General features: G+C 48.1%; 1 protein-coding gene across 1 annotated transcript in view; it reads left to right on the top strand.

The window, feature by feature from the left end:
- BCL10 (BCL10 immune signaling adaptor) overlaps positions 1-21,388 on the top strand; it is a 35,054-nt gene extending 13,666 nt beyond the window's left edge. The window contains exons 2-3 of the mRNA XM_030206593.1: positions 9,359-9,647; positions 20,530-21,388. Coding sequence (XP_030062453.1) covers positions 9,359-9,647; positions 20,530-20,891 — 651 coding nt within the window. The 3' untranslated portion in view covers positions 20,892-21,388. The remainder of the gene's footprint in view (positions 1-9,358; positions 9,648-20,529) is intronic.
- The last annotated feature ends 5,129 nt before the right edge of the window (positions 21,389-26,517 follow it).

Genomic DNA, 26,517 nt, shown 5'->3' with positions numbered 1-26,517 from the left:
ATGGGATGTTGGATACTGGCCTGTAACTTTCAACTTTGTCTTGGTCAAGGTTGTTTTAGCAGAGGGCGAACCACTGCCCTTTTTAATGCTGTTGGTAGTTGCCCATTAGAAAGAGAGATGTTCACAATTTTTGTGGTGCCTTCTATAAGACCCATACTTGCCTGCTGCACTATCTTTGATGGGCAGGGATCGAGGGAGCAGGTAGTTGGTCGAAGGTCTCTTAGGAGTTTGTCAAGGCTCTCCTCTGTCATTAGGTTAAAAGGTGTTCCATCTGTCTCTGTTAGGAGGGGGCGAGTTTGTGCACCTCTGGTTGACTGGTTGGGCACTAGGTGGGATTGACTGTAAATCCTGGTGGAGACTTTTTTAATTTTGTTGGCAAAGTATGCAGCAAAATCATTGCAGTTCAGTTTAGACTGGGGAGGCTGGTTGCATTAGGCTGTTTACTATACTGAACAGCTGCTTGGTTGAATTGGCAGCCTGTGCAATGCATTGAGAGAAATATTGTTTTTTGGTTGCTGTTAAGGCTTGGCGGTACTTTGCCATGTGCTTCCTGCAGTTTAGCCTGTCTTCATCCAGGTGAGATTTGCGCCATCTCCTTTCCAGTTTTCATCCGTCACGTTTAAGGATCCGAAGTTCTGGAGAAAACCAAGGTGAGCGTTTTGTAAGAGGGGCATAAGACCTTTTTTAGTGGTGCTGTTTTCTCTAAGGTCTTGGCTAAGTGTGTATTCCAGATGTCAACCTGTTCTGATACTGTTGTCTTTTCATGTACATGTGGATAGTCCAAGGCCTCTAGGAAATTCTCAATGGTCAGCTTTTTTTTTTTGTCTCTGATCTCCTTCCAAACTTTGGGAGGTGCCATTTATTTCAGGTGGTCACTTAGGGAGAATTTAATTAGAAAATGGTCTGACCATGATAGGGGTGTTATTTCAATACTGTTATCCCACCCCTTTGTAGAATACCAGGTCTAGTATGTGACCCTTTTTGTGGGTTGGAGAATTGATCACCGGTGTAAATCCTAATGCTGTCATTGTGTCCAGAAAGGTAGCTGTGGTGGTATCTGGGGTTTTGATGTGTAGATTGAAGTCTACCATGATCACCAACCTAGGGTAATTCAGGGTCACTTGAGTAATCAGGTCTAGGAGTTATTGCACAGATAATGTGTTGGTATGAGGTGCTCTGTATACCATGAGCATCCAGATTGGCACTCCTCTTCAAGTTGGATTAAAAGAGATTCTGATCCATGTAGCTAGGGGATGGATATTCTGTGCAGCTTGTGTCCCGAATCAAGACTGCTACCTCTCAACCCTGTCTTCCTGGTCATCGTTCTCCTTCGACACACGGTACTGGGAGCTCCTGGGCATCGGAGAGAATCAGCACCCGAGAAGCGTTGGTGCCGAGAGGATCGCTCCCCCTTGATACAGGAGGTGCCGATGCGTCTGTCTTCCAGTAGCCCAGTACCTGCCCCTGAGCCTCCACGGATTCTGACACCGCCTGTCCCACCGATCCCGCAGCCTTCTCCGATGGTGGCTCTTGACAAGCGAATCCGGGCCCTGTTTCTAGAACTTCTTGAGGGACTGCTGCGTCAGTCAGTTTCGGTGTTGGGGGTGCTTGCGCCTTCTCTGCCATCTGCTGCAGCGGTTTCTGGCCCTTTACCTGTGGTGAGGTCCACGACCGCGATGCCGCCTGCCACCCAGGTCGACTCGTCTTCAACATCGGTGGAGGGAGCTTCGCCGCAGTCTGACCGGGCATCGACCTCTCAACATCGCCATAGAGGACATCGTTCCTCGATGTCGAAGCAAGTCCAGTGTCGAAGCACCTTAACTCAGGTTTTATCCGACACTGAGCAGGAGCATTCGTGGGAGTCAGATGAGGATCCCAGGTATTTCTCTTCTGATGAGTCCTTTGGCATTCCCTCTGTTCCTTCCCCTCGACTAGAAAGGAGACTATCTCCACTGGAGAGTCTGTCCTTTTCCTCTATTGTCCAGGAAATGGCTGGGGCTATTCCCTTCCCTGTGGAGGTTGAGGATGAGCCGAGGACTGAGATGCTCGAGGTCTTGGATTATTCTTCTCCACCTAAAGAGGCTGTGACAGTTCCTCTGCATAGGATAATGAAGGAAGTCCTTATGCAAAACTGGTCAGCCCCTCTGTCTGGTCCCGTGGTCCCGAAAAAAGCTGAATCCCAGTATCAGATCCACGGTGAACCTGGGTTGATGAGGTCTGTTACCCCACAATTCCATGGTGGTGGACTCCGCCCTCAAGAGAGCCAGGAGTACTAGAGACTATGCTTCGGTGCCCCCAGGCAGAGAAGCTAGGACTCTTGATTCTTTTGGGAGGAAGACATATCGTGCCACTATGTTCGCTGCCAAGATCCAGTCATACCAGCTCTTCACAAGCGTACACTTGCGGGACTCGATACGTCAACTGTCCAGCTTGGTTGATGCACTCCCTTCGGAGCTAGCCGAGCCTTTTTGCCTGGTGTTCAGGCAGCAGAAGGCGTATCGCAAGTTCCTGGCCAGGGGTACTTTTGACACTTTTGACGTGACATCCAGGATCGCTGCTCAGGGTATAGTGATGTGCAGACTCTCATGGCTGCGTGTCTCTGACCTGGATCATTCAGTCCAGCAGTGAATGGTGGATGTTCCTTGCTGGGGGGGGGGGGGGGGGACACAATCTTTTTGGTGAAAAAGTAGAGGATCTAGTTGATCAAATCAAGAAGCATAATGATGCTATGGATTCTCTCTCCCACAGGGCGCCTTCTGCTACTACCTCCTCATCTAGGAGGTTTTTTGGCAGGAGGAGGAGTGCTCCCTATACCTATTCTAGGCGTAGGTACACTCCTGCTTCTCGGCAGCCTGTTCAGGCTCAACCCCAGTGTGCTTGTTCTCGTCATCAGCGTGTGGCTAAGGCCCATTCTTCTCCCCAGCAAAAGCAAGGGACGGGCTTTTGACTGGCTCCAGTTCAGCATAGCCTCAATAAAAGTGTCCATACCGGACAACTTGCCGGTTGGTGGAAGGTTGATGTTTTCACCTAAGGTGGCCTCTCATAACCTCCGACCGGTGGGTTCTGCAAATAGTCCGGTAAGGATGCACTCTCAATCTGGAATCCAAACCTCCAAATTGCCCTCCGGGAGCTCAATCTTACAGCTCCCAGCACAAGCAGGTACTTGCAGAGGAACTCTCCGCCCTTCTAAAGGCCAGTGCGATCGAACCCGTTCCACCAGAGGAAGAGGGCTGGGATTCTATTCCAGGTATTTCCTTGTGCAGAAAAAGACAGGGGAGATGCGTCCCATCCTAGACCTAAGGGGCCTGAACAAATTTCTGGTTCGAGAAAAGTTCAGTATGGTTTCCCTGGGCACCCTTCTTCCCATGATTCAAGAGAACAATTGGCTATGCTCTCTGGACTTAAAGGATGCTTACACACATATCTCGATCCTTCCAGCTCACAGGAAGTATCTTCGATTTTGGCTGGGAACTCAGCACTTTCAGTGCTGTGTGCTGCCTTTTGGTCTGGCGTCTGCGCGCAGAGTATTCACAAAGTGCTTGGTGGTAGTCGCAGCATCACTACGCAGACTGGGAGTGCATGTGTTCCCTTATCTCGATGATTGGCTGGCGAAGAGCACCTCAAAGGCAGGCGCTCAGCAGTCCATGCAAATGACTATTCAGGTGCTAGAGCTACTGGGGTTCGTAATCAATAACCCCAAGTCCCATCTCACTCCAGTGGAAAAGTTGGAATTCATTGGCACCCTGTTGAACACAGACAGTTTGAGCTTATCTTCCCGAGACAAGGGCAGACAACCTCCTGTCCCTGGTGTCCACAGTTTGAGCGTCTCAACAGATCACGGCTCGGCAGATGTTGAGACATCTGGGGCACATGGCCTCCATAGTTCATGTGACTCCCATGGCACGTCTACACATGAGAGAGGCTCAATGGACCCTAGCTTCCCAGTGGTATCAAGCTGCGGGGAGTCTAGAGGATGTAATCCAACTGTCCACTGACTTTCGCAATTCTCTGCAGTGGTGGGCGATTCGATCCAATGTGACCTTGGGGCGTCCATTCCAAATTCCTCAGCCACAAAAAATGCTGACGACTGATGCATCCCTCCTGGGGTAGGGAGCTCATGTAGATGGGCTTTACACTCAAGGAGCCTGGTCCTTTCAGGAAAAAGGTCTTCAGATCAATCTCCTGGAATTGTAAGCGATCTGGAACGCTCTAAAGGCTTTCAGAGACCGGCTGTTAAACCAAATCATATTGACTCAGACAGACAATCAGGTTGCCATGTATTGCACCAACAAGTAGGGGGGCACCGGATCTCACCCTCTGTGTCAGGAAGTCGTCCAGATCTGGCTTTGGGCTTGCCATCACGGCATGTTTCTCCAAGCCATGTATCTGGCAGGCGTAAACAACAGTCTGGCCGACAGGTTGAGCAGGATAATGCAACCTCATGAGTGGTCACTGAACATGGGCATAGCCCGCAAGATCTTCCGAGCATGGGGCACCCCCTTGGTGGATCTTTTTGCCACTCAGATCAATCACAAGGGCCCTCAGTTCTGTTTTAGGCTTCAGGCCCAACACTGACTAGCATTGGATGCCTTTCTCCTACATTGGGAGACAGGCCTTCTGTATGCGTATCCTCCCATACCTCTAGTAGGGAAGACTTTGCTGAAACTCAAGCAAGACTGGGGAACCATGATCCTGATTGCACCCTTCTGACTGCGTCAGATTTGGTTCCCTCTTCTTCTGGAGTTCTTCTCCGAAGAACCGTGGAGATTGGAGTGTTTTCCAACCCTCATCAACCAAATCAAGGGGTCACTTCTACATCCCAACCTCCAGTCTCTGGCTCTCACGGCCTGGATGTTGAGAGCTTAGAATTCGCCTCTTTGGGTCTATCAGAGGGTGTCTCCTGAGTCTTGCTTGCTTCCAGAAAAGATTCCACGAAGAGGTGTTACTCTTTCAAATGGAGGAGGTTTGCCGTCTACTGTGACAGCAAGGCCTTAGATCCTCTTTCTTGTCCTACACAGACTCTGCTTGAATACCTTACACTTGTCAGAGTCTGGTCTTAAGACCAACTCCGTAAGAGTTCACCTTAGTACGATTAGTGCTTTCCATCGCCGTGTAGAGGGTAAGCCTATCTCTGGACAGCCTTTAGTTCGCTTCATGAGAGGTTTGCATTTGTCAAAGCCCCTGCCTCCACCAGTTTAATGGGATCTCAACATCGTTCTCACCCAGCTGATGAAAGCTCCTTTTGAGCACTGAATTCCTGCCATCTGAAGTACTTGACCTGGAAGTTCATTTTCTTGGTGGCTGTTACTTCAGCTCATAGGGTCAGTGAGCTTCAGGCCTTGGTAGTACATGCACCTTATATCAAATTTCATCACAACAGAGTAGTCCTCCGCACGCAGCCTAAGTTCCTGCCAAAGGTGGTGTCGGAGTTCCATCTGAACCAGTCAATTGTCTTGCCAACATTCTTTCCCCGTCCTCATACCCGCCCTGGCGAAAGCAGTTTGCATACCTTGGACTGCAAGAGAGCATTGGCCTTTTACGTGGAGCGGACAAAGCCCTTCAGACAGTCTGCCCAATTGTTTGATTCTTTCAATCCCAACAGGAGGGGAGTCGCCATTGGAAAACGCACAATCTCTAGTTGGCTAGCAGATTGCATTTCCTTCACTTATGCCCAAGCTGGGCTGTCTTTAGAGGGCCATGTCACGGCTCATAATGTTAGAGCCATGGGCTGCGTCAGTGGCTCACTTAAAGTCAGTCTCCATTGAGGAGATTTGCAAGGCTGCAACATGGTCATCAGTCCACACATTCACATCTCACTACTGCCTTCAGCAGGATACCCGACGCAACAGTCGGTTTGGGCAGTCAGTACTGCAGAATCTGTTCGGGGTTTAGAATCCAACTCCACCCCCTTAGGCCCAATTTTGTTCTGTTCCAGGCTGCACTCTCAGTTAGTTGTTTATGGTTTCAAGTCAATCTATGTTATGTCCTCGCTGTTGCAAGGCCCAGTTGACCATTGTTTTGAGTGAGCCTGGTTGCTAGGGATACCCCACATGTGAGAACAAGCAGCCTGCTTGTCCTCGGAGAAAGCGAAGATACCTGTAGCAGGTATTCTCCGAGGACAGCAGGCTGATTGTTCTCACAAACCTGCCCACCTCCCCTTTGGAGTTGTTGTTTATTTGAAGACTGGCAAAACTTTATTTTTTTTTCTTGCAAAAATTTGCCGATTCCTGGGCCGACGCACATCGACCCATGTGAGAACAATCAGCCTCGGAGAATACCTGCTACAGGTAAGTATCTTCGCTTTTCTCCAGCCTCCAGCTTCTAAAGCTTTGAATACTGAGAATAGAATGAATAGCTCTAAGATGTCAAAGATGAAAATTAATCTTTTAACAAGGGAATTGACCTGATCTTCCAAAGTAAGTTTAAAATCTAATATTACACCCAAGACTTTAGATTTGGTTTCACTGTCTAAAACCTCCCCAGTAGCAAGCTTCAAAAATTTTAGGGGAAAGGGAATGGGACTTGATATACCACCTTTCTGTGGTTTTTTCAACTACATTCAGAGCAGTTTACATAGTATATACAGGTACTTATTTGTACCTGGGGCATTGGAGGGTTAAGTGACTTGCCCAGAGTCACAAGGAGCTACAGTGGGGATCAAAGTCCACTGCACCAACCACTAGGCTAAAGAATCAAACTTCCCGAGCCAGACCACCAGTTTGAGAAAAATTTTATAAGCCCAAGTCTCTACAAGAGAAATATTTTTGATCAACATTTTTTCCAGTATTTTCAAAAGTGTCCAATACTGGACAGAGAAGAAATATCATCATATGACATAATTGATATACCTAAAGAAGTTAACAGATCACCTAGCGATCTCAAATACACATTGAGAGAGTGGTGACCCCTGAGGGGACACCTCAGCTTGGCTGCCAAGATGTTGAGACATACCCATTCTGTACTTTTATAAGATCTTTTTCTCAGAAATTCTTCAAACCATTTGAGCACTTTGCCCGTAATGCCCAACTCACTTAACCTATAAAGCATCAGTGAGTGCTGTAGCATCAAAGGCTGACGATATGTCGAACTGCAAGAGCACCGCCTGTCCACCTCCTAGTCATAATGTGTCTAATCTTTGTAGTCATAAGCAATAATAGAGATTCTGTGCTATGTAATGGATGAAAGCCATATTGAGAAGGGTGTAGCAAGTCATTGGAAAATATAAAGTCTTGTAACTATTGTTAACCTATAAACTCCATCAAGTTTGCTAGCCGGTCCATAGTTATCAACTATTGTGAAATCAGCACCAAAAGATTTAGCATTAGGAGTGAGAACTATTTCTGAAACTGAGTCAGGATAACATCCTTCCTCCAATGATAGTACTGTGGTTGTCAGCATTAATTAGATTATCTTTACAGGTGCGGTCTGTAACAAGAAAGGCAGCTATCCAATACACAAGATTTCTTGGAAAGGGGAAATGGGACTTGATAAACCGCCTTTCTGAGGTTTTTGCAACTACATTCAAAGCAGTTTTACATATATTCAGGTACTTATTTTGTACCAGGGGCAAATGGAAGGTTAAGTGACTTGCCCAGAGTTACAAGGAGCTGCAGTGGGAATCGAACTCTGTTCCCCAGGATTAGGGTTACCATATTTTGTCCCCCAAAAAGGAAGACATATGTCCCACCACACACCCCGCTCCACCTCCTGTCACACCCTCCGCCCCCTGTCACATTTTCCCCTCCCCCCGTCACCCCCTTCTCCTTACCTTACTACTGCCCTGGTGGTCTAGTGACCTCTTTGGGGCAGGAAAGAGCCCCCTCTTTCCTGCCTGGAGCGCTGCCCTGCATGCATCCTTCCTGTTGCTGATCCTCGGCGCCGATTCAAAATGGCTGCCGAGAGTTGAAGTCTCGTGAGATCACTTCAACTCTCGGTGGCCATTTTGAATTGGCTCCGAGGATCAACAACAGGAAGGATGCGTGCAGTGCAGCGCTCCGGGCAGGAAAGAGGGGGCTCTTTCTTTCCCCGAAGGTGGAAGAGGTCACTAGACCACCAGGGCACTAGTAAGTAAGGGGAAGGGAGGCTAGCAATCTGCTCGTTTGTCCGGATTTCTGGACAAACGGGCGGGCAGGCCGTCCTGCCCGTTTGTCCAGAAATCTGGACAAACGAGCAGATTGGCAAAACCCCTCCCGGTTGCCTGGACATGCCCTCAAAAAGAGGACATGTCCGGGTAAATACGGACATATGGTAAACCTACCCAGGATCAAGGTCCACTGCACTCACCACTAAGGCTACTCCTCCACTCTAGCTTTAACAACTTTTGAACAGACTCCAAAAAATAGTAGAAATGCAATCTGTTTTCTCTGGGATCATCAAACAATGTTCGATCCAATCATCTGAATTAAGACTAAAACCCTGCCTTGTTTTATTTACTTTGGTCTGGAAAAAATTAGCTAAACTTTCAGCAGATGGCTGTAAATTCTGTGAAATAGAGACAACAGCATCCATATTAGTTAATTTATTAAAAATCTTAATTCTTTAGAAGAATTATTAGATTGCTGTATATTTCGATCATAATACTCAACCTTTGCCATTAATACTACATTCTTATATTTTTTAATGCTAGAACACCAAAGTGTATAATATGATTGATCTTTAGTTTTTCTCCATAATCTCTCCATTCTCCTACAAGTTATCTTCAGGAGTGCCAAAGACTCAGAATATCAAGGATTATTATTGTGCCTACTCTCTTGTTTTGTTTTAGGTCTGACAACTCTGAAAATACTTTCCCTACACCAAAATTCCAAATGTCATGCATTGAATCAGAGCTATCTAAATAACTATGTGTGATTCCTCCTTTTTTTTTTCCCTTCCTTGTGCAACGGGTGGATTTGGGGCATGATGTGTTGGGATCTGGATCTCTGGTGATCCAGCAGGTTTTTTCTTTTTTACTTTCTGATTTTTGTATATTGCTTCTGCTTTACTCTTTTATTTTATATGGTTGGTGTTTTTTATTATGTACCCCTGCTTTAATGGTTGCCCTTAAGCGGTTTATCAAATAAAATAACCTTGAACCTCATAGGGATGTAGTGACCAGGACTGCACACAGTAATTAAGGCGTGGATGCACCAGAGACCTGTACAGAAGTATGATATTCTTGTTCATCATCCCTTTTTAGAGTACTCACAGGTGCTTGTTGTTGGGTCTGACATCAGAGGAGGAAGCAATTCTCTATTGTCAATGACGAATAGCAGAAGAACAGAGAGGATGCCTAGTGAGTTCCTCTTTTTTTAGCCTAAAAAAGTTAAAATATGTGTTTAATCTATTTTTCTTCCTCCCCCCTCCTCCCCCACTTTAGGCAGTAGAAAAACTGAGGCCGTACCTTTCTGAGAGAATAATAGCTGAGAGACATTTTGACTACCTGCGTTCAAAAAAGATACTTACCCGTGAAGATGCAGAAGAGATTTCTTGTCAAACAACTAGCAAGAAAAAGGCTGGAGCGTTGTTTGACTGCATAGTACAAAATCCCAAAGGACTGGATGCCTTGGTTGAGTCAATTAGAAAAGAAAAAACACAGAATTTTTTAATAGAAAAGATAACTGATGAAGTGCAGAGATTAAAAAATGAAAGGCTTGAACTTTTCAAAGGTAATAAGATTCTTTACTGTTTTCAGTTGTACATACCATAATCTAAAGAAATATTTTTACAATTTCTCTCATCATAAAGCATTTATACATGAAACTATGAAGCAAGCATATCATGTTCTCCTTGTTCCTAGTTATACTTAAACAAAACATACAACAGGAATCTAAGAGGGTTGTGAGTCTGTATTGATGGTATGAAGCTGAACTAACCAATATTGAAACAAGTTCTTCCTAACATAGTAAATGATGCCAGGTGAGTCCAGCCTTCCCAGAAAGGTGGCCAGGGTTGTACCTGTGACTTCTTGCGGGTTAGTGTCCCCTTTTATAGTCTTTAAGGATGTAACTGATGCCCAGTACACTATAGGGCTCATTTTCAAAAGAGAAAAACGTCCAAAAGTGACACAAGTCTGCATTTGGATGTTTATCTCACAAAAATGCAAATCAGTATTTTCAAAACCTCTTTAGACGTTTTTCTCTGAAGTCCGTCAGAAGGACGTCTAAATCTCAAGGGGTCATGCCAGGGGCATGTTCAAGGCGGGACTTGGGCCTTAGACGTCTTTCAGCCATAATGGGGGGGAAAAAAAAAACGTCCAGGACTAAAACTTAAGACATTTTGAGCTAGACCTGTTTTTATAATGAATAGCTGCAGTGGGAATTGAACTTGCTACCCCAGGATCGAAGTCCACTGCACTAACCACTAGGCTCCTCCTCCACTCCACACAAAAAGATGTCCTTACTCCCCCCCAGTGGTCACTAACCCCCTCCCACCCCCAAAAAATGTGATTAAAAATATTACTTGCCAGACTCTGATGTTATACTCAGGTCCATTAGAATAGCATGCAGGTCCCTGGAGTAATCTAGTAGTGGTGCAGTGCACTGCAGACAGGTGGACCCAGGCTCCTACCTCCCCCCTACCTGTTACACTTGTGGAGGAAACTGTGAGTCCTCCAGTACCCACCAGAAACCCATTGTACCCACATATTGGTGCTCCCTTCACTTGCAAGGGCTATGGTAGTGGTGTATAGTTGGGGGTAGTGAGTTTTGGGGGGGCTCAGCAGACAAGGTAAGGGAGCAATGGTGAGATGTGTACCTGGAGGCATTTTATAAAGTCCCTTCAGTGCCCCCCAAGGATGCCCTATTGCTTTCCTGGGATGCCACTTTTCCAATATTCTACCTGATGCCAAGCTTTCTATTTATTTTTTTTTTATAACATCTGAGCCTTGTGTCTATTGTTTATCAGTAGATTTGGACTTTGAATTCAGATCTATAGATTTATTTATTTAGCACATTTATACCCCACCTTTTCCCACATGTGTGCAGGCTCAAAGTGGCTTACAATGTACTGATAAGGCTATTGCCAGACCAGTGGTAATTCAAATACAAATAAATTAGATGAGAGAGAAGGGACAGGGTAAAAAGAGATAAAGAGATGGGGGAAAAAAAAGAGTCCAAAATGGTCCATGGAGATGGAATTCTGAAGGACTGTAGGTTACATGGGAAAATTAGGTTCTTACCTTGGTAATTTTATTTCCTTTAGTCATAGCAGATGAGTCCATTATGAGTGAGATAAAAAGGAGGTCTCATTATATATATATCTAAATACCAGAGTGCTATTTTTCCATACTTCATAGCAAGAGTGTTCATTCCCCTAATTCTCCAAAGACAAGCAGGCCAATATTCTCACTGATGGGTGACGTCACGTCGGCCCGGAGGACTTTCCAGCAAAGTCCATGACAAAACTAAAAATGTCCCCCGTCGCGCGGGCGGATGCAGTGCGCATGCGCGCGTCCACTTTCCCGCCCGCCGCGCGGGCACATTCCTCAGTTTTTTCTTCTCCGCGTCTGAGGTGACACGGAGCTCGACTGTTCGTCTTCGTGTTCCTCCTGTGCCCGGAGGTGAAGAAAGAAGAAAAAAGCGAAGTATCCTTTTTTTGTTATCTTAGATTGTTTTCGTTTATTAAGTTTCCTTTATTTTAGTCTGCGATTTTATTTAAATCGCTCGGTCGGGTATTTTTCCCGTCTTTTTCTTTTGTTTTTCTGTGTCATCTTTTTCTAGACACAATCGCGTCTTTTGATTTGGCAGGGACAATTTTTCCCGAGATGTCAACGAAGACGCCCAGCGGCTTCAAGCCTTGTGCCCGCTGCCATCGGGCCATCTCTGGCACTGATACACACTCGTGGTGTATTCAGTGCCTTGGGCCGGATCATCGCTCGGAGAGTTGTAAATTGTGTCTCGCCATGAAGAAGCGGACACTGCTCTCTCGAGACGCCCAGAGAGAAAAGATTTTTGGGCCCGGTGCTTCGGCGTCGGCGCCGTCGACGTCGTCTAAGTCGGCGCCCTCCAAACCGGCGCCGGGCAAGTCGGTGCCGGTGAAGTCGGTGCCGTCGAGGATGATGTCTTCGAGGCCGGCGTCGTCGAGGTCGACGTCGAAGGAGGCGTCGGCACCGGGAGACAGGGGACAGGCTGCCATTAGACCCATGCACGCTGGGAGCAGTGATGCATCGAGTGGGTCTCCACCCGCCTCGGCGCCTCCTGCTGTGCAGGCCCCCCGGGACCGTCCTGCGTCGGACCCGGCCCCGAGGAGACGTGTGGATTCCACGTCCTCCTCTCCGGTGCCGAGGAGTCTCGATGACATGCGTCGGGCGAAGGCCAAGAAGCATCGTCGTCGATCTCCGAGACACGGCACCGGGAGCTCCGGGTCATCGATACCCGAGAAGTGTCGGTGCCGAGAGGATCGCTCTCCCTCTATTACTGAGGTTCCGACGCGTGGGGTCGCTGGCAGCCGAGTCCCCACTCCCCAACCTCAGCAGACTTTGCCTCTGACACCTCAACCGACCCCGCAGCCTTTTCCAACACCAGCTCTGGATGAGAGTATGCAGGCCATGTTCCCATTTTTCATGAACATGATGCAGCAGTGGCAGTCGGCATCGAGGTTGTCGGTGCCGACGGCGTCGACGGGGCCGGTGTCGATGCTTTCAGAGGCACCGGTGCCGACGGCGTCGAAGGTGTCGACATTGCCGATGCCGGATGTTCCTGCATCAGGCCTTCAGCCTGTGGTGAGGTCTGTCTCACCGGTGCCGCCTCCGGTGCCGGTGTCTTTGACTTCCCGAGTTGACTCTCCCGAGGCATCGGAGCAGGAAGCTTCCCCGGAGCCTCAGGGACCATCAACTTCTCGGCACCATCATAGAGGCCATCAAGCCTCTTCGTCGAGACGGGCTCAGATTCGGGCGGCTCTGTCTGAGCTTTTAGCCCCATCTGATGATACCTCATCCGAGGATGATGAAGGAGTGCATGGGGAGTTCTCTGGCGAGGATTCTCAAGGCATTCCATCTGACTCCACTCCCTCGCCACAAAGGCAGCTGTCTCCTCCCGAGAGCTTGTCTTTTCCATCTTTTGTTCGGGAGATGTCTGAGGCCATCCCCTTCCCCGTGGAAATTGTGGACGAGCCCAGAGCCAAAATGCTTGAGGTTCTGGACTATCCATCTCCACCTTCATCTTCTGCCACAGTTCCTTTTCATGAGACTCTTAAAGAACTTATGCTGAGGAACTGGGAGAAGCCTTTTTCTAGTCCAACCGTCCCTAAAAAAGTTGAGTCCCAATATCGGATCCACGGGGAACCCAGTCTCATGCAGATCCAATTGCCTCATGATTCAGCGGTGGTGGATTCTGCCCTCAGAAGAGCCAAGAGTTCCAGGAATTTCTCCTCGGCGCCCCCGGGGCGAGAATTTGCAACTCTGGACTCTTTTGGGAGGAAGGCGTATCAGGCTGGTCTGCTCGCTTCCAAAATCCAGTCTTACCAACTCTTCACGAGTGTGCATTTACGGAACTCTGTGAGGCAACTTGAGAGTTTAGTAGATACACTCCCTGAGGAGAAAGCTGAACCCTTTCGCCAAGTGATCAGGCAGCAGAAGGCGTGTCGCAAGTTCCTGTCCAGGGGCATTTTTGACACTTGCGATGTGACATCTCACTTTTCCGCTCAAGGTATAGCGATGCGCAGGCTCTCATGGCTGCGTGCCTCTAACCTGGAGGAACGAACTCAGCGGAAGATAGCAGATATCCCATGCCGGGGGGATCACCTTTTTGGAGAGAAGGTTGAAGAGATGATTGATCATCTCTACCAGCGTGATAACGCTATGGACTCTCTCTCCCGCCGGGCGCCTTCTGCAACCACTTCCACGGCTAGGAAGGTTTTTAAGGGGAAAAGAAGTGCTCCCTACGCTTCTAGAAATCGTAGGTACACTCCTTATTCCCGTCAGCCGGTTCAGGCTCGACCCCAGCCCGCTCGCTCTCGTCAGCAGCGGGCACCGAAGCAGCCCCCTGCAGCTCCCCAGCAAAAACCAGGGACGGGTTTTTGACTGGCTCCAGCAGAGCATAGCCGAAGTCAAAGTGCTTGTACCGAACGATCTGCCGGTCGGAGGGAGGTTAAAATTTTTTCACCAAAGGTGGCCTCTCTTAACCTCCGATCGGTGGGTTCTTCAAATAGTCCGGTGCGGGTACACCCTCAATTTGATTTCCAAACCTCCAAATTGCCCACCAAGAGCTCAGTCTTTCAGCTCCTGCCACAGGCAGGTACTTGCAGAGGAACTCTCCGCCCTTCTCAGCGCCAATGCGGTCGAGCCCGTACCACCAGGGCAAGAAGGGCTGGGATTCTATTCCAAGTACTTCCTTGTGGAAAAGAAAACAGGGGGGATGCGTCCCATCCTAGACCTAAGGGCCCTGAACAAATATCTGGTCAAAGAAAAGTTCAGGATGCTTTCCCTGGGCACTCTTCTTCCCATGATTCAGAAAAACGATTGGCTATGCTCTCTGGACTTGAAGGATGCTTACACTCACATATCGATACTTCCAGCCCACAGGAAGTATCTTCGATTTCGGCTGGGATCACAGCACTTTCAGTACTGTGTTTTGCCTTTTGGCTTGGCGTCTGCACCCAGGGTTTTTACAAAGTGCCTGGCAGTTGTGGCAGCGTCGCTACGCAGACTGGGAGTGCATGTGTTCCCTTATCTGGACGATTGGCTGGTGAAGAACACCTCCCCGCAAGAAACTTTGCAGTCCATGCGGATGACTATTCAGGTGCTAGAGATGCTGGGCTTTGTCATCAATTACCCCAAGTCCCATCTCGTCCCAGTTCAACAATTGGAATTTATAGGAGCTCTGTTGTGCACACAGACAGCTTGTGCTTATCTCCCAGGACCCAGAGCAGACAGACTTCTGTCTCTGGTTTCCAAAGTACAAGCATCTCAGCAGATCACAGCTCGGCAGATGTTGAGATTGCTTGGCCACATGGCCTCCACAGTTCATGTGACACCCATGGCACGTCTACACATGAGATCGGCTCAATGGACCCTAGCTTCTCAGTGGTTTCAGGCCACAGGGAATCTAGAGGATATTGTCCGGCTGTCCACCAATTTTCGCAATTCACTCACTTGGTGGACCATTCGATCCAATCTGGTCTTGGGGCGCCCATTCCAAATTCCTCAGCCTCAAAAAGTGCTGACGACGGATGCATCCCTCCTCGGGTGGGGAGCGCATGTAGATGGGCTTCACACTCAAGGAGCTTGGTCTCTTCAGGAGAAGCATCTCCAGATCAATCTCCTGGAATTGCGAGCGATCTGGAACGCGCTGAGGGCCTTCAGAGATCGGCTAGTCAACAAAATTGTTCTGATTCAGACAGACAATCAAGTGGCAATGTATTATACCAACAAGCAAGGTGGGACCGGATCTCGTCCTCTGTGCCAGGAGGCCGTGCAGATGTGGCTATGGGCCTATCAAAACGGAATGTTTCTCCAAGCCACTTATCTAGCCGGTGTAAACAACGGTCTGGCCGACAGGCTGAGCAGAGTTATGCGGCCTCACGAGTGGTCCTTGAACATGACTATTGCCAAAAAGATCTTTCGAGTTTGGGGAACTCCATCGATAGATCTTTTTGCTTCCCAGGACACTCACAAGGTTCCTCAATTCTGTTCCAGACTCCAGGCCCACGGCAGACTAGCGTCGGATGCCTTCCTCCTTTTTTGGGGGACAGGACTCCTGTATGCTTATCCTCCCATCCCTTTAGTGGGGAAGACTCTCCTGAAACTCAAGCAGGACCACGGAACCATGATTCTGATAGCGCCTTTTTGGCCCCGCCAGATATGGTTTCCCCTTCTTCTGGAACTTTCGTCAGAAGAGCCATGGAGATTGGACTGTTTTCCGACCCTCATTACTCAGAACGAGGGGGCGCTTCTACATCCCAACCTCCGGTCTCTAGCTCTCACGGCCTGGATGTTGCGAGCATAGAGGTTGCCTCCTTTGGTCTCTCTGAGGGTGTCTCCAGAGTTCTGTTTGCTTCCAGGAAAGATTCCACCCATAAGTGTTACTCTTTTAAATGGAGGAGGTTTGCCGTCTGGTGTGACACCAACGGTCTAGATCCTTTCTCTTGTCCTGCACAGACCTTGCTTGAGTACCTTCTGCACTTATCCGAGTCTGGTCTTAAGACTAACTTGGTCAAGGTTCATCTTAGCGCAATCAGTGCTTATCATTCACATGTTGATGGCTTGCCGATTTCTGGACAGCCTTTAGTCATGCGTTTCATGAGAGGTTTGTTTTTGTCAAAGCCCCCTATCAAACCTCCTCCAGTGCCATGGGATCTCAATGTCGTTCTCACCCAGCTGATGACAACTCCCTTTGAGCCACTGGATTCCTGTCATCTGAAGTACTTGACCTTGAAGGTCATTTTCTTGGTGGCTGTTACTTCAGCTCGTAGGGTCAGTGAGCTTCAAGCCCTGGTAGTTCATGCACCATTCCTTGTCTTTCATCATGACAGAGTAGTCCTCCGCACGCACCCAAAGTTTCTACCGAAGGTGGTGTCGGAGTTCCATCTGAACCAGTCAATTGTCTTGCCAACATTTTTTCCCCCTCCTCACATGAGCCCGGGCGAAAGCAAGTTGCACACTTTGGACTGTAAAAGAGCACTGGCCTGTTACGTGGAGCGGACGCGCCCCTTCAGAAAGTCCGCCCATCTGTTTGTTTCTTTTAATCCCAACAAGAGGGGAGTTGCTGTCGGAAAACGCACCATCTCTAATTGGCTAGCAGATTGCATTTCCTTCTCTTACGCCCAAGCTGGGCTGACTTTGGACGGTCATGTCACGGCTCATAATGTTAGAGCCATGGCGGCGTCACTGGCTCATCTAAAGTCAGCCACCATAGAAGAGATTTGCAAAGCTGCGACGTGGGCTTCGATCCACACATTCACATCACATTACTGCCTTCAGCAGCATAGCCGACGCAACAGTCGGTTTGGGCAGTCGGTGCTGCAGAGTCTGTTTGGGGTTTAGAATCCAACTCCACCCCCCTAGGCCCATTTTATTCTGTTCCAGGCTGCACTCTCAGTTAGTTGAATTTGGTTTCAGGTCAATTTTGTTTTTGTCCTCGCCGTTGCGGGACCCAAATGACCATTCTTTGTTGTGTTGAGTGAGCCTGGGGGCTAGGGATACCCCATCAGTGAGAATATTGGCCTGCTTGTCTTTGGAGAAAGAGTAGTTACTCACCTGTAACAGGTGTTCTCCGAAGACAGCAGGCAATATATTCTCACAACCCTCCCACCTCCCCTTTGGAGTTGTATTCCTCTAATTCTTGTAATTAACTGAGGAATGTGCCCGCGCGGCGGGCGGGAAAGTGGACGCGCGCATGCGCACTGCATCCGCCCGCGCGACGGGGGACATTTTTAGTTTTGTCATGGACTTTGCTGGAAAGTCCTCCGGGCCGACGTGACGTCACCCATCAGTGAGAATATATTGCCTGCTGTCTTCGGAGAACACCTGTTACAGGTGAGTAACTACTCTTTACCTGTCCCAATAAAACTGAAGCTTTTACCTCCTCAGTGCATGTAAATGCTTTCATCCCTGTGTGGATTCTCTGATGCTGTGTGAGGCTTTCTTCCCAACCAAAGCTTTTAAAACACTCAGTACATAAGTACATAAGTAATGCCATACTGGGAAAAGACCAAGGGTCCATCGAGCCCAGCATCCTGTCCACGACAGCGGCCAATCCAGGCCAAGGGCACCTGGCAAGCTTCCCAAACGTACAAACATTCTATACATGTTATTCCTGGAATTGTGGAGTTTTCCAAGTCCGTTTAGTAGCAGTTTATGGACTTGTCCTTTAGGAAACCGTCCAACCCCTTTTTAAACTCTGCTAAGCTAACTGCCTTCACCACTTTCTCCGGCAACGAATTCCAGAGTTTAATTACACGTTGGGTGAAGAAAAATTTTCTCTGATTTGTTTTAAATTTACTACACTGTAGTTTCATCGCATGCCCCCTAGTCCTAGTATTTTTGGAAAGTGTGAACAGACGCTTCACATCCACCTGTTCCACTCCACTCATTATTTTATATACCTCTATCATGTCTCCCCTCAGCCGTCTCTTCTCCAAGCTGTATAGCCCTAGCCTCCTTAGTCTTTCTTCATAGGGAAGTCGTTCCATCCCCGCTATCATTTTAGTCGCCCTTCGCTGCACCTTTTCCAATTCTACTATATCTTTCTTGAGATGCGGCGACCAGAATTGAACACAATACTCAAGGTGCGGTCGCACCATGGAGCGATACAACGGCATTATAGCATCCTCACACCTGTTTTCAGGACATGTAAATGGTTTCACTGCTGTGTGGATTCTCTGGTGCATTGTGAGGTTTACCTTCTGACCAAAGCTTTTACCAGACTCTATACATGTAAATGGTTTCACTGCTGTGTGGATTCTCTGGTGCATTGTGAGGTTTACCTTCTGACCAAAGCTTTTACCAGACTCTATACATGCAAATGGTTTCTCTCCTGTGTGAACTTTCTGATGCGCTTTGAGATTTACATTATAACCAAAGCTTTTACCACACTTAGAACATGTGAATGGTTTCACTCTATTGTAGATTTTTTTGTGTATTTTGACCATTTTGCATTTGGACGTTTGTTTGTTTGTTTGAAAATGGACCGAACAATAAAACGTCCAAATCACAAAATGTTTTTCCAAACAGCATTTTCAAAAGGAAAAGGTAGACCTTTTTGTAGAAAATTACCTTTCCTGTTCTGATTTTGGACATTTTACAAAAAACGTCCAAATTCAGACTTAGATGTCATATCCAAAAATGCCCCTTGTGCATTTGACTTGCCCAAAGTCACAAGGAGCAGCAGTGGGAATTGATCCCATGTTGCCAGGATCAAAACCTGCTGCACTCCTCCTCTGTTTTGGACGTTTTTTTTGTTCGAAAATGGACCACAAAACCCCATGCAAATCACAAAGGCGTCCATAGTATTTTCGAACACAAAATATCTATCTTTTTCGAAAATGACCTTCTTTCCTGTTCAGAATTTGGACGTTTTATCGAAAATGCCCCTCCACGTCATGCATTTTTTTTTTTAAGTGTGAAAGTTATTTTAAGTTTTACTGTTAGCAGAAATGATCTATACTTTTATTACATTTTCATGCCATAGAAGGATCCTCTGTGTTTATCCCACGCCTTTTTGAATTCCGTCGCTGTTTTTGACCTACCACTTCTTACAGAAACATTGTGGGCATCCACCACCCTCTCTGTAGAAAAAGTACTTCCCAATGTTGTTTTTAAGTTTCCCTTCTTGCAACTTAATTTCATGGCCTCTGGTTTCTGCCTAAATATATACAGCAGATTTATTTATTTATTTCCCAGACCTACATCTTGCTCCTCATGCTATCACAGGCTGGCAGTGCTGTGGAATGAACATTTTTATCCCCCAGGGGAATGAAAGGGACTTCCGGATTTGTGCAGTAGTAATATGTCTTTATGTCTTTGAGCCAGGTGACAGCTAATTAGCAGGTTCTAAATACAACCACAATCCTTGGCCTTCTCAAGCCACGCTTGGAGTACCCCTTAGCCAGTCTGATTTTCAGAACGTCCTCAATGAGTATGCATGAGACTTGGCATGCAGACCTATCTGATACATACCAGTGGCGTAGCTATGTGGGGCCACGGGGGCCTGCCCCCCCCCCCCCCAGTTTTGTCTGAGCCCCTGGTTGTGCTGGCGGGAGTATACAACGCCTGCCAGCTGAAGCCTTGTCCCGCGGAGGTCTCTGGCACCACTGTGTTGCCTGCCCTGCTCTGTCTTCACCCTCACGTCCTACACGTTTCTTTTAGTGAAATTGAGCATGCAGGACGTGAGGAGAAAGAGAGGGAAGGAAACTCGGCGACGCTGGAGACTGGTGCTGGACAAGATTTCAGCTGGGGGGGTTGGGGACCCCCGCCAGCCAAGGTATTTGCTGCAGTAGTGGGTGGGGATCGGCAGGGCGGCTGGGGGTGGCGGTGACGGGGCAGCAGACTAAAATGTGCCCCCCCATCTCAGGCTGTGGCCCCCTCCCACTGCGAGGTCTGGCTACACCCCTGATGCATACTCATTGTGCATATCCTGTAAACCGTTCTGGCTAGGCTACTTAGAAGGGGGAGGAAATAAGATGAAATCCAGTGGAAAAAGTGAGGGCTCACAGCACCTTCATTTCAGGGTCCCATCTTCAGTAATGCCAGGCAGCAGTACTAATATAGATCCTGTCAGCAGAGGAGCCCTAAGAGTTGGCAGAAACTGGTACACAACAAAGCTCAGTGTAGGGAGATAGTGAGGTGAGGATTTTTGAGATGTGTTTAGATCTCCTGAAACTGATTTGATTTTCCATAACTCGAATTAATTTTTGTCATCTTTCCTTAGATTTTTGTTTGAACCTATTTAAGCTGAAAAACTAATAAATGCTGTTGAAATCTTACTGCCAGTGAGTTAGGCACTTTTAATGGTAGCTACTTAGAGGGTGTGTTGATTTTCCCTTTGGTACTGCAGTAGTGATCTGTTCACTATATGTTGTGTAGTCCAATTACTTCTCCTTTTTCTCCTGTAGGATTAAGCTGTACTGTCTGTGGTCCCCCATATGAAGAAACAAATGATCTCTCGAGAACACAGTCCAATGAGTGTAATTTATATGCATCCACTGTCCTTTGTCATCCTGAAGGCGAATCCAGTCTATTATCTTCAGCCTCCACAGTCTGTTTTCACTCGGTGAATTTGCAAGTTATGGGACAAGGCAGCCTAATAAACCCTTGTGTAGAAAATTCCCCTTTCTCAAGCATCCTTCCACGGCCTGGAGACCCTGGCGCACCTCCCCTTCCTGCAGAATTACAGACTGAACAACAGGAAGACTGTACAAGTGCCAATGAAAGCCAGTTTCTGCCTTTGAGATCTCGCTCACTCTCGCCGCTTTAACTTAAAACAGCTTTTTCTGTCATCTTCGGAAAGTTTTTAAAAAATGCCAGTACTTGTGGTTCCAAACTTTTTTCCACCCCTTTGGCTTCTAACTAAGTCTTCTATCCTGCTTTCATTTTTCCAGTGCCTTTCCTCTGTTGGGTTTCTCAGAAAACCTGAGATCTTTGAGACTTTTGTTAAAAATCAGTAAATATAGGAGATTTTGGTCCACATTTTTCTGGTAGATGTGAAAGTGCTAAAACTCGGCAGTTGGTTTTCTCCAGCTACAGACTTGCCTTTGCACTGTTGAAGGTCTCTTCTCAATTTCACCTTCCTAAAAGTGAGGAATACTGGCACCTGCACAGTGCTTTCCATCCTATTACATATATCAGAAAACACTGGTAGATTTCTCCTTCTTTACTTTTTTACTCTTTCCTCGCTTCTCTTCATTTACAATGCACTGTGCGTATAAAGCACCTATACCCATACATGAATAATTCAGATCAGCTCTTCAACAGAAAAAAAAAGTCAATTTGGCAGTATTAAACTTTTTAATGTGGTTATAGGTGTAGGAAACAACATGAAAATGCACCAAGAACTCTGGTTGATCTGGGTTAGTATTTTTACTCTAATGCACTTTTTTAAAACCCAAGTTACCAATCGGTGTGCAACGTACTAGGCCCTTTATGAAGGGAGGTGGATGTTACAAGATGTGGAAAGAGCACACAGAGGAATGATGCAGTGTATAAGTATCTGTTTGGTTTTGCCCCCTGTATTGAAATGCTTCCTGTGACTGAAAATTATAGTGGTGGATTGTTTCATTTTGTTTTGACCTACACTTTCCTCTGCTGGGGCTCCAGCTTGATCAGAACCAGAGGTAAGATCTAGTGTTATGAGCTTTCAAGCACAATTAACCAAGAAGGTTTTTCACTATTGTATATTTTCCCCTCCCCTCACATGTTAGTCTGGTCATTGCAGTGTCCTTAGAGGCCATGCACCAGAGCTCTTGGAATCCTGCAACCCTAGATCTCAAATCCACCCACCAAGTATCAGCCTCGAGTGATGTCAGAATCCCCAGGTAGGGGCTGTGAGCATTGCCTCTGCAGCATCCTAGCCCCAGCCAATCCAGGAAACAAACTGACAGCCTTCAGTGTGCCAGTGGTGCCTGTTGCCATGAGACACCAGGCCTGCTCAACTCAGAATTATAGGTCCCTTTTACTAAATGGTGTTAAGCCCTAATGCATGCTTTGCGTATAGAAACATACTGCAAAATGCATTAGTGTTCTGTGATAAGCATGCATTACTGAATTTTTTAAAAATATTTTTTGGGAGGGAGCATGCTATGGGCAGGAAATAGTCTGTTTACCAACTAGCATGTTAATGTTTTCTGCAGATGTTTCATGCTAATGGAAAAATTAGCACAGCACCTGCAAAAGTATTTTTTAAAAAATTAAAAAGCCCTCAAAACGGGCTTAGCATGCGGGAAAGTCCCATGTTAAAATGCGCAAAGCCCATTTTATAACGCATTCTAGTAAAAGAACCCTTGTGCCTTCTTTTTGGAAATAATAGAAGATTATTATTATTAGAAGATCCAGTTTGAGTGGATAAAATTTTTTTTTTCTTTCAAGTTGGTGCAGTTTTATTTTCAAAAAGAAGAAGCGCTTTTGCAATCTTCAGTTTGTACAGAAACCTGAATAATTGAATGTCACCTAAAATTGTTCTACTCCAAAAAATTCGCCATTTAGAGCAGAGGCTGAGCCTTCTAAGTAGAAATGACATTTTGCATAGACCTGTATATGGGTTAGGTCCAGTTAAGGTTGCCTAAAGTTAGGATTTCACAGATCCCACAGATCAATCCAGAGATTGGTGGGTTATGTCCCTCTGCAAGCAGGGGAAGATAGAACTTCTGAGGCTCTATATGTGGTCATGTGCAGCCAGCCAAACCTCAGTATTCTCTCTATCTAGCAGGTGGATAGTCATAACTCTGCAGCGCTGGATTTGGGACTCCGCGCCCGTTCCCTCGGGATGAGTTGAGGTACCCTGTGGGTTGAGAGCTCACTAAGCTGAGCAGAGATACCTGGTGGGGCCAGGTCCCTCCCTTTCTCCCCCCTCCCGCTGGTCCTTCAGGATACGTGAGTGTTAATCTCCTGTGATTTAAAAAAAAAAAAAGACACAAGCAGATATTTTAAACACACTTTTGTGTGAATTTGGCTGGCAGTCACAGTGAGCAGGAGTGCTGCAAGCAGAACGGTAGGGCTCCATTGTTGGCAGTTTGGGGGATTTTTTTTGTGCTCTTGTTGTAATTCACTGAGCACATGGCAGCCCCATTGGAATCCGTCAAGCGCTGCTCCCGGTGTGGGAACCGGAGAGCAGTGTCTGGGGCATGCCATTCCTGCCCTCGTGTTTCGCCGGAGCAGGGGGGTTCATCTGTGGGTCCGGAGCGACCGGAACAGATCGCGGGCCCGACAGCCCCTTGTTGTCCATGGGGCGTTCGGCTTCGTGGCTGCCGGCAGATGATTTTGGCGCCTTTGAAGGGGCGGCCGGCAGCGAATTCCATATCCGCAGCGAAAAGCCAGCGATCAGCTGATTCATGATCAGCTGGGGCCGGGGTTTGCTCTGCAGACTCCGATGGAACAGAGGAAGTGGCAGGGACAGAGTTTCTGTTTTCCCGCGCTGATTCTTGGTGCGGAGGGCTCTCGGATGCCATTTTGGATTCGGGGGGGGGGGGGGCATGGTCTCAGGGCCTCCCTTGGTAGCTAGTCAGCTGCAGGGACCTCTGGTTTCAGGCATAGGTAACACAATCAGGGGTGCCCTTTTCCCCCTGAATTTGTGCTTTTGCTTCACAGAGCATTTTTGCTCAAAAGAGCTGGAGGGACCCTTGGGGTTGAAAATTCTCAGGGGGTTTCTCAAGAAGAGGTCTCGGTATTTCCTTCTTTGTCCTCTAAGAGACCGCGTGTGGATGCTCAGGAGTTGGACTTGGTGTCGGTGGGCACTGAGGTAGATGACGGTCGGTTGTCAGAGGTTTCCCTTCTGACCCGGTCTGATTTGCTGGAGGACGGAGAGTCTCCATCTGAGGGGGCTGATGATCCTACGGTGGCACATCTGTTCCGCCAGGAGGAATTGTCGAACCTGATTGTAAGGGCCATGGAGGTTTTAAATATCTCGGCGCCACTCGACACCAGACAGTGGGTCCTCTTCCATGGCAGCCCCTTCTATCATGTCGGGGACTAAGCTGCCGTCCCGGACTTTTCACATCCATGATGCTATGAAGGTACTCATTGCGGTGCAGTGGGACACACCGGAGGCAGGGCTGCGTGTGGCTAGCCCCATGATGTGCTTATATCCGCTTCCAGATGGAGAGCGGGAAGATTTGCAGTTGCCTACAGTGGATTCATTGATCACAGCAGTTACTAAGAGGACTACGTTGCCGGTGGATTGCAGGACGGCACTTAAGGATCCGCAGGATAGGAAGTTGGAATCCGCGGTTAAGGCAGCCTTTGAGGTGGCAGCACTATGCATGCAGGCGTCGGTCTGCGGGTCCTACGCGGTCATGGCATGTCCTGGGTGTAGAAGGCATCCTCGGAGGAGCTGGTGGCAAACTTGCCCTCGCTTGAGGCTGGTCTCGCCTATTTGGTGGATTTGTTGTATGATGTTCTTCAGGCATCAGCCAAGGGAGTAGCCCTCTCGGTGGTGGCTCACAGATGGTTGTGGCTTCGTCACTGGTTGGTGGATACGGCTTCTGTATTTCGTCTTGCTCATTTGCCTTTTCAAGGCAAACTTCTGTTTGCTGAGGATTTGGATAAGATTGTGAAGGATCTGGGAGATTCTAAGGGCCGTCGTTTGCCAGAGGATAGGCCTAGGGCAACTTTTCACGTTGGTTCCTCTCGGGTCTGGTTTCGTGATGCAAGGTGTTCTCGCCCAGGCAGGTCGGTGGCCTTCTCTAAGTCCCGATTTCCTCAGAAGCAGCAGCCGTTTCGGGGCAGCACCGTCCAGGCGGCACGATCTCCAGACTCACCATGGGGTCTCGTTCCCAATGATGGGGCCTTGGTCCATCTTCCAGGGTTGATAGGGGGACGGCTGTCCCTTTTTCTGGAAGAGTGGGCCAGGGTTACTTCAGACGAATGGGTTTTGGAGGTGATACAGGACGGTTACAAGCTGGAATTGGTTCAAAACCTGTCATATTTTTTTGTGGAGTCTCCTTGCAAGTCCCCAAAGAAGAGAGCGGCGGTCAGGGACACGTTGGAGAATTTAATTTGCTTGGGGGCTGCTGTTCCTGTTCCAGTGACACAGCGTGGTCTAGGCCGTTATTCCATTTATTTTGTGGTTCCAAAGAAAGGAGGTTCCTTTCGTCCGGTTCTCGATCTCAAGGCAGTAAACAAAGCTCTGTGAGTGCGTCATTTTCACATGGAAACTCTTTGTGCCGTCATAGCCGCGGTTCAGCCCAGAGAATTTCTTACTTCTCTCGATCTCAAAGAGACTTACTTGCATATTCCCATTTGGCCACCTCATCACCGGTTTCTCCGATTTGCGGTCCTGGGTCAGCACTTTCAGTTCCAGGCGCTTCCCTTCGGTCTAGCTACGGCTCCTCGGACGTTTTCCAAGATCATGGTTGTAGTCGCAGCGTTTCTGCGACAGGAAGGGGTGCAAGTGCATCCTTATCTCAATGACTGGTTGATACGAGCTCCGTCCTTTCATGACAGCGTTCAGGTGACAGACAAGGTGGTCAGGCTGCTGAGGTCGTTGGGATGGATTGTCAACTTAAAAGTCATTTGGTTCCTTCTCAGTCCTTGGAGTACCTTGGGGTGCTGTTTTGACACCCGTGTGGGCAGAGGTTTCTTGCCAGACAACCTGAGGTTGAAGCAGCAGGCACAGGTCCAGAGTCTTCTGAGCAATCCAGCACCCAAAACATGGGACTATGTTCAGGTGTTGGGATCCATAGTGGCTACGCTGGAGGTTGTTTTGTGGGCCAGTAGTCACATGAGGCTTCTTCAGAGATCCCTGTTGAGCCGCTGGTCTCCGGTGTCAGATGATTACTCGGTTCCAATGGCATGAGAGCCTATGGTATGGATGGAAATGAGTTGGTGGCTTCAGGCCAACAAGTTGAATCTGGGGGTGCCCCTGGCAGTGCCGCACTGGGTAGTGGTGACTACAGATGCCAGTCTGTCAGGATGAGGCGCCCATTGTCGGGGCCGCACAGTGCAGGGGTCTTGGTCGCTGGAGGAGGCTTCTTGGTCCAACAATCAATTGGAACTGAGAGCGGTGCGGCTAGCATTACAGGCCTTTAGTGCTGATCTGAGAGGGAGGCCGGTTCGGGTTCTCTCCGACAATGCGATGGTAGTAGCCTATGTCAATCGGCAGGGGGGGCACCAGGAGTGTTCCTCTGGCAAAGAAGGCGACGTGTCTATGTCGATGAGCGGAAGAACACTTGGCTCAGCTCTCGGCAGCGCACATAGCAGGGACACTGAATACCAAAGCAGATTTTCTGAGTCGTCATATGTTGGATCCGGGGGAGTGGGAGCTCTCCACACAGGCGTTTTCATTGATCACCAGCCGGTGGGGAGTTCCAGCTATGGACCTGATGGCACGAGCAGACAGTGCCAAAGTGCCGTAGTTTTTCAGCCGCAGCAGGGACCCCCAGTCTCGGGGA

This window comes from Microcaecilia unicolor, chromosome 6 (genome assembly GCF_901765095.1).
Source record: "Microcaecilia unicolor chromosome 6, aMicUni1.1, whole genome shotgun sequence".
Taxonomy (NCBI): Eukaryota; Metazoa; Chordata; class Amphibia; order Gymnophiona; family Siphonopidae; genus Microcaecilia; species Microcaecilia unicolor.
This window is presented reverse-complemented; position numbering and strand designations above follow the sequence as displayed.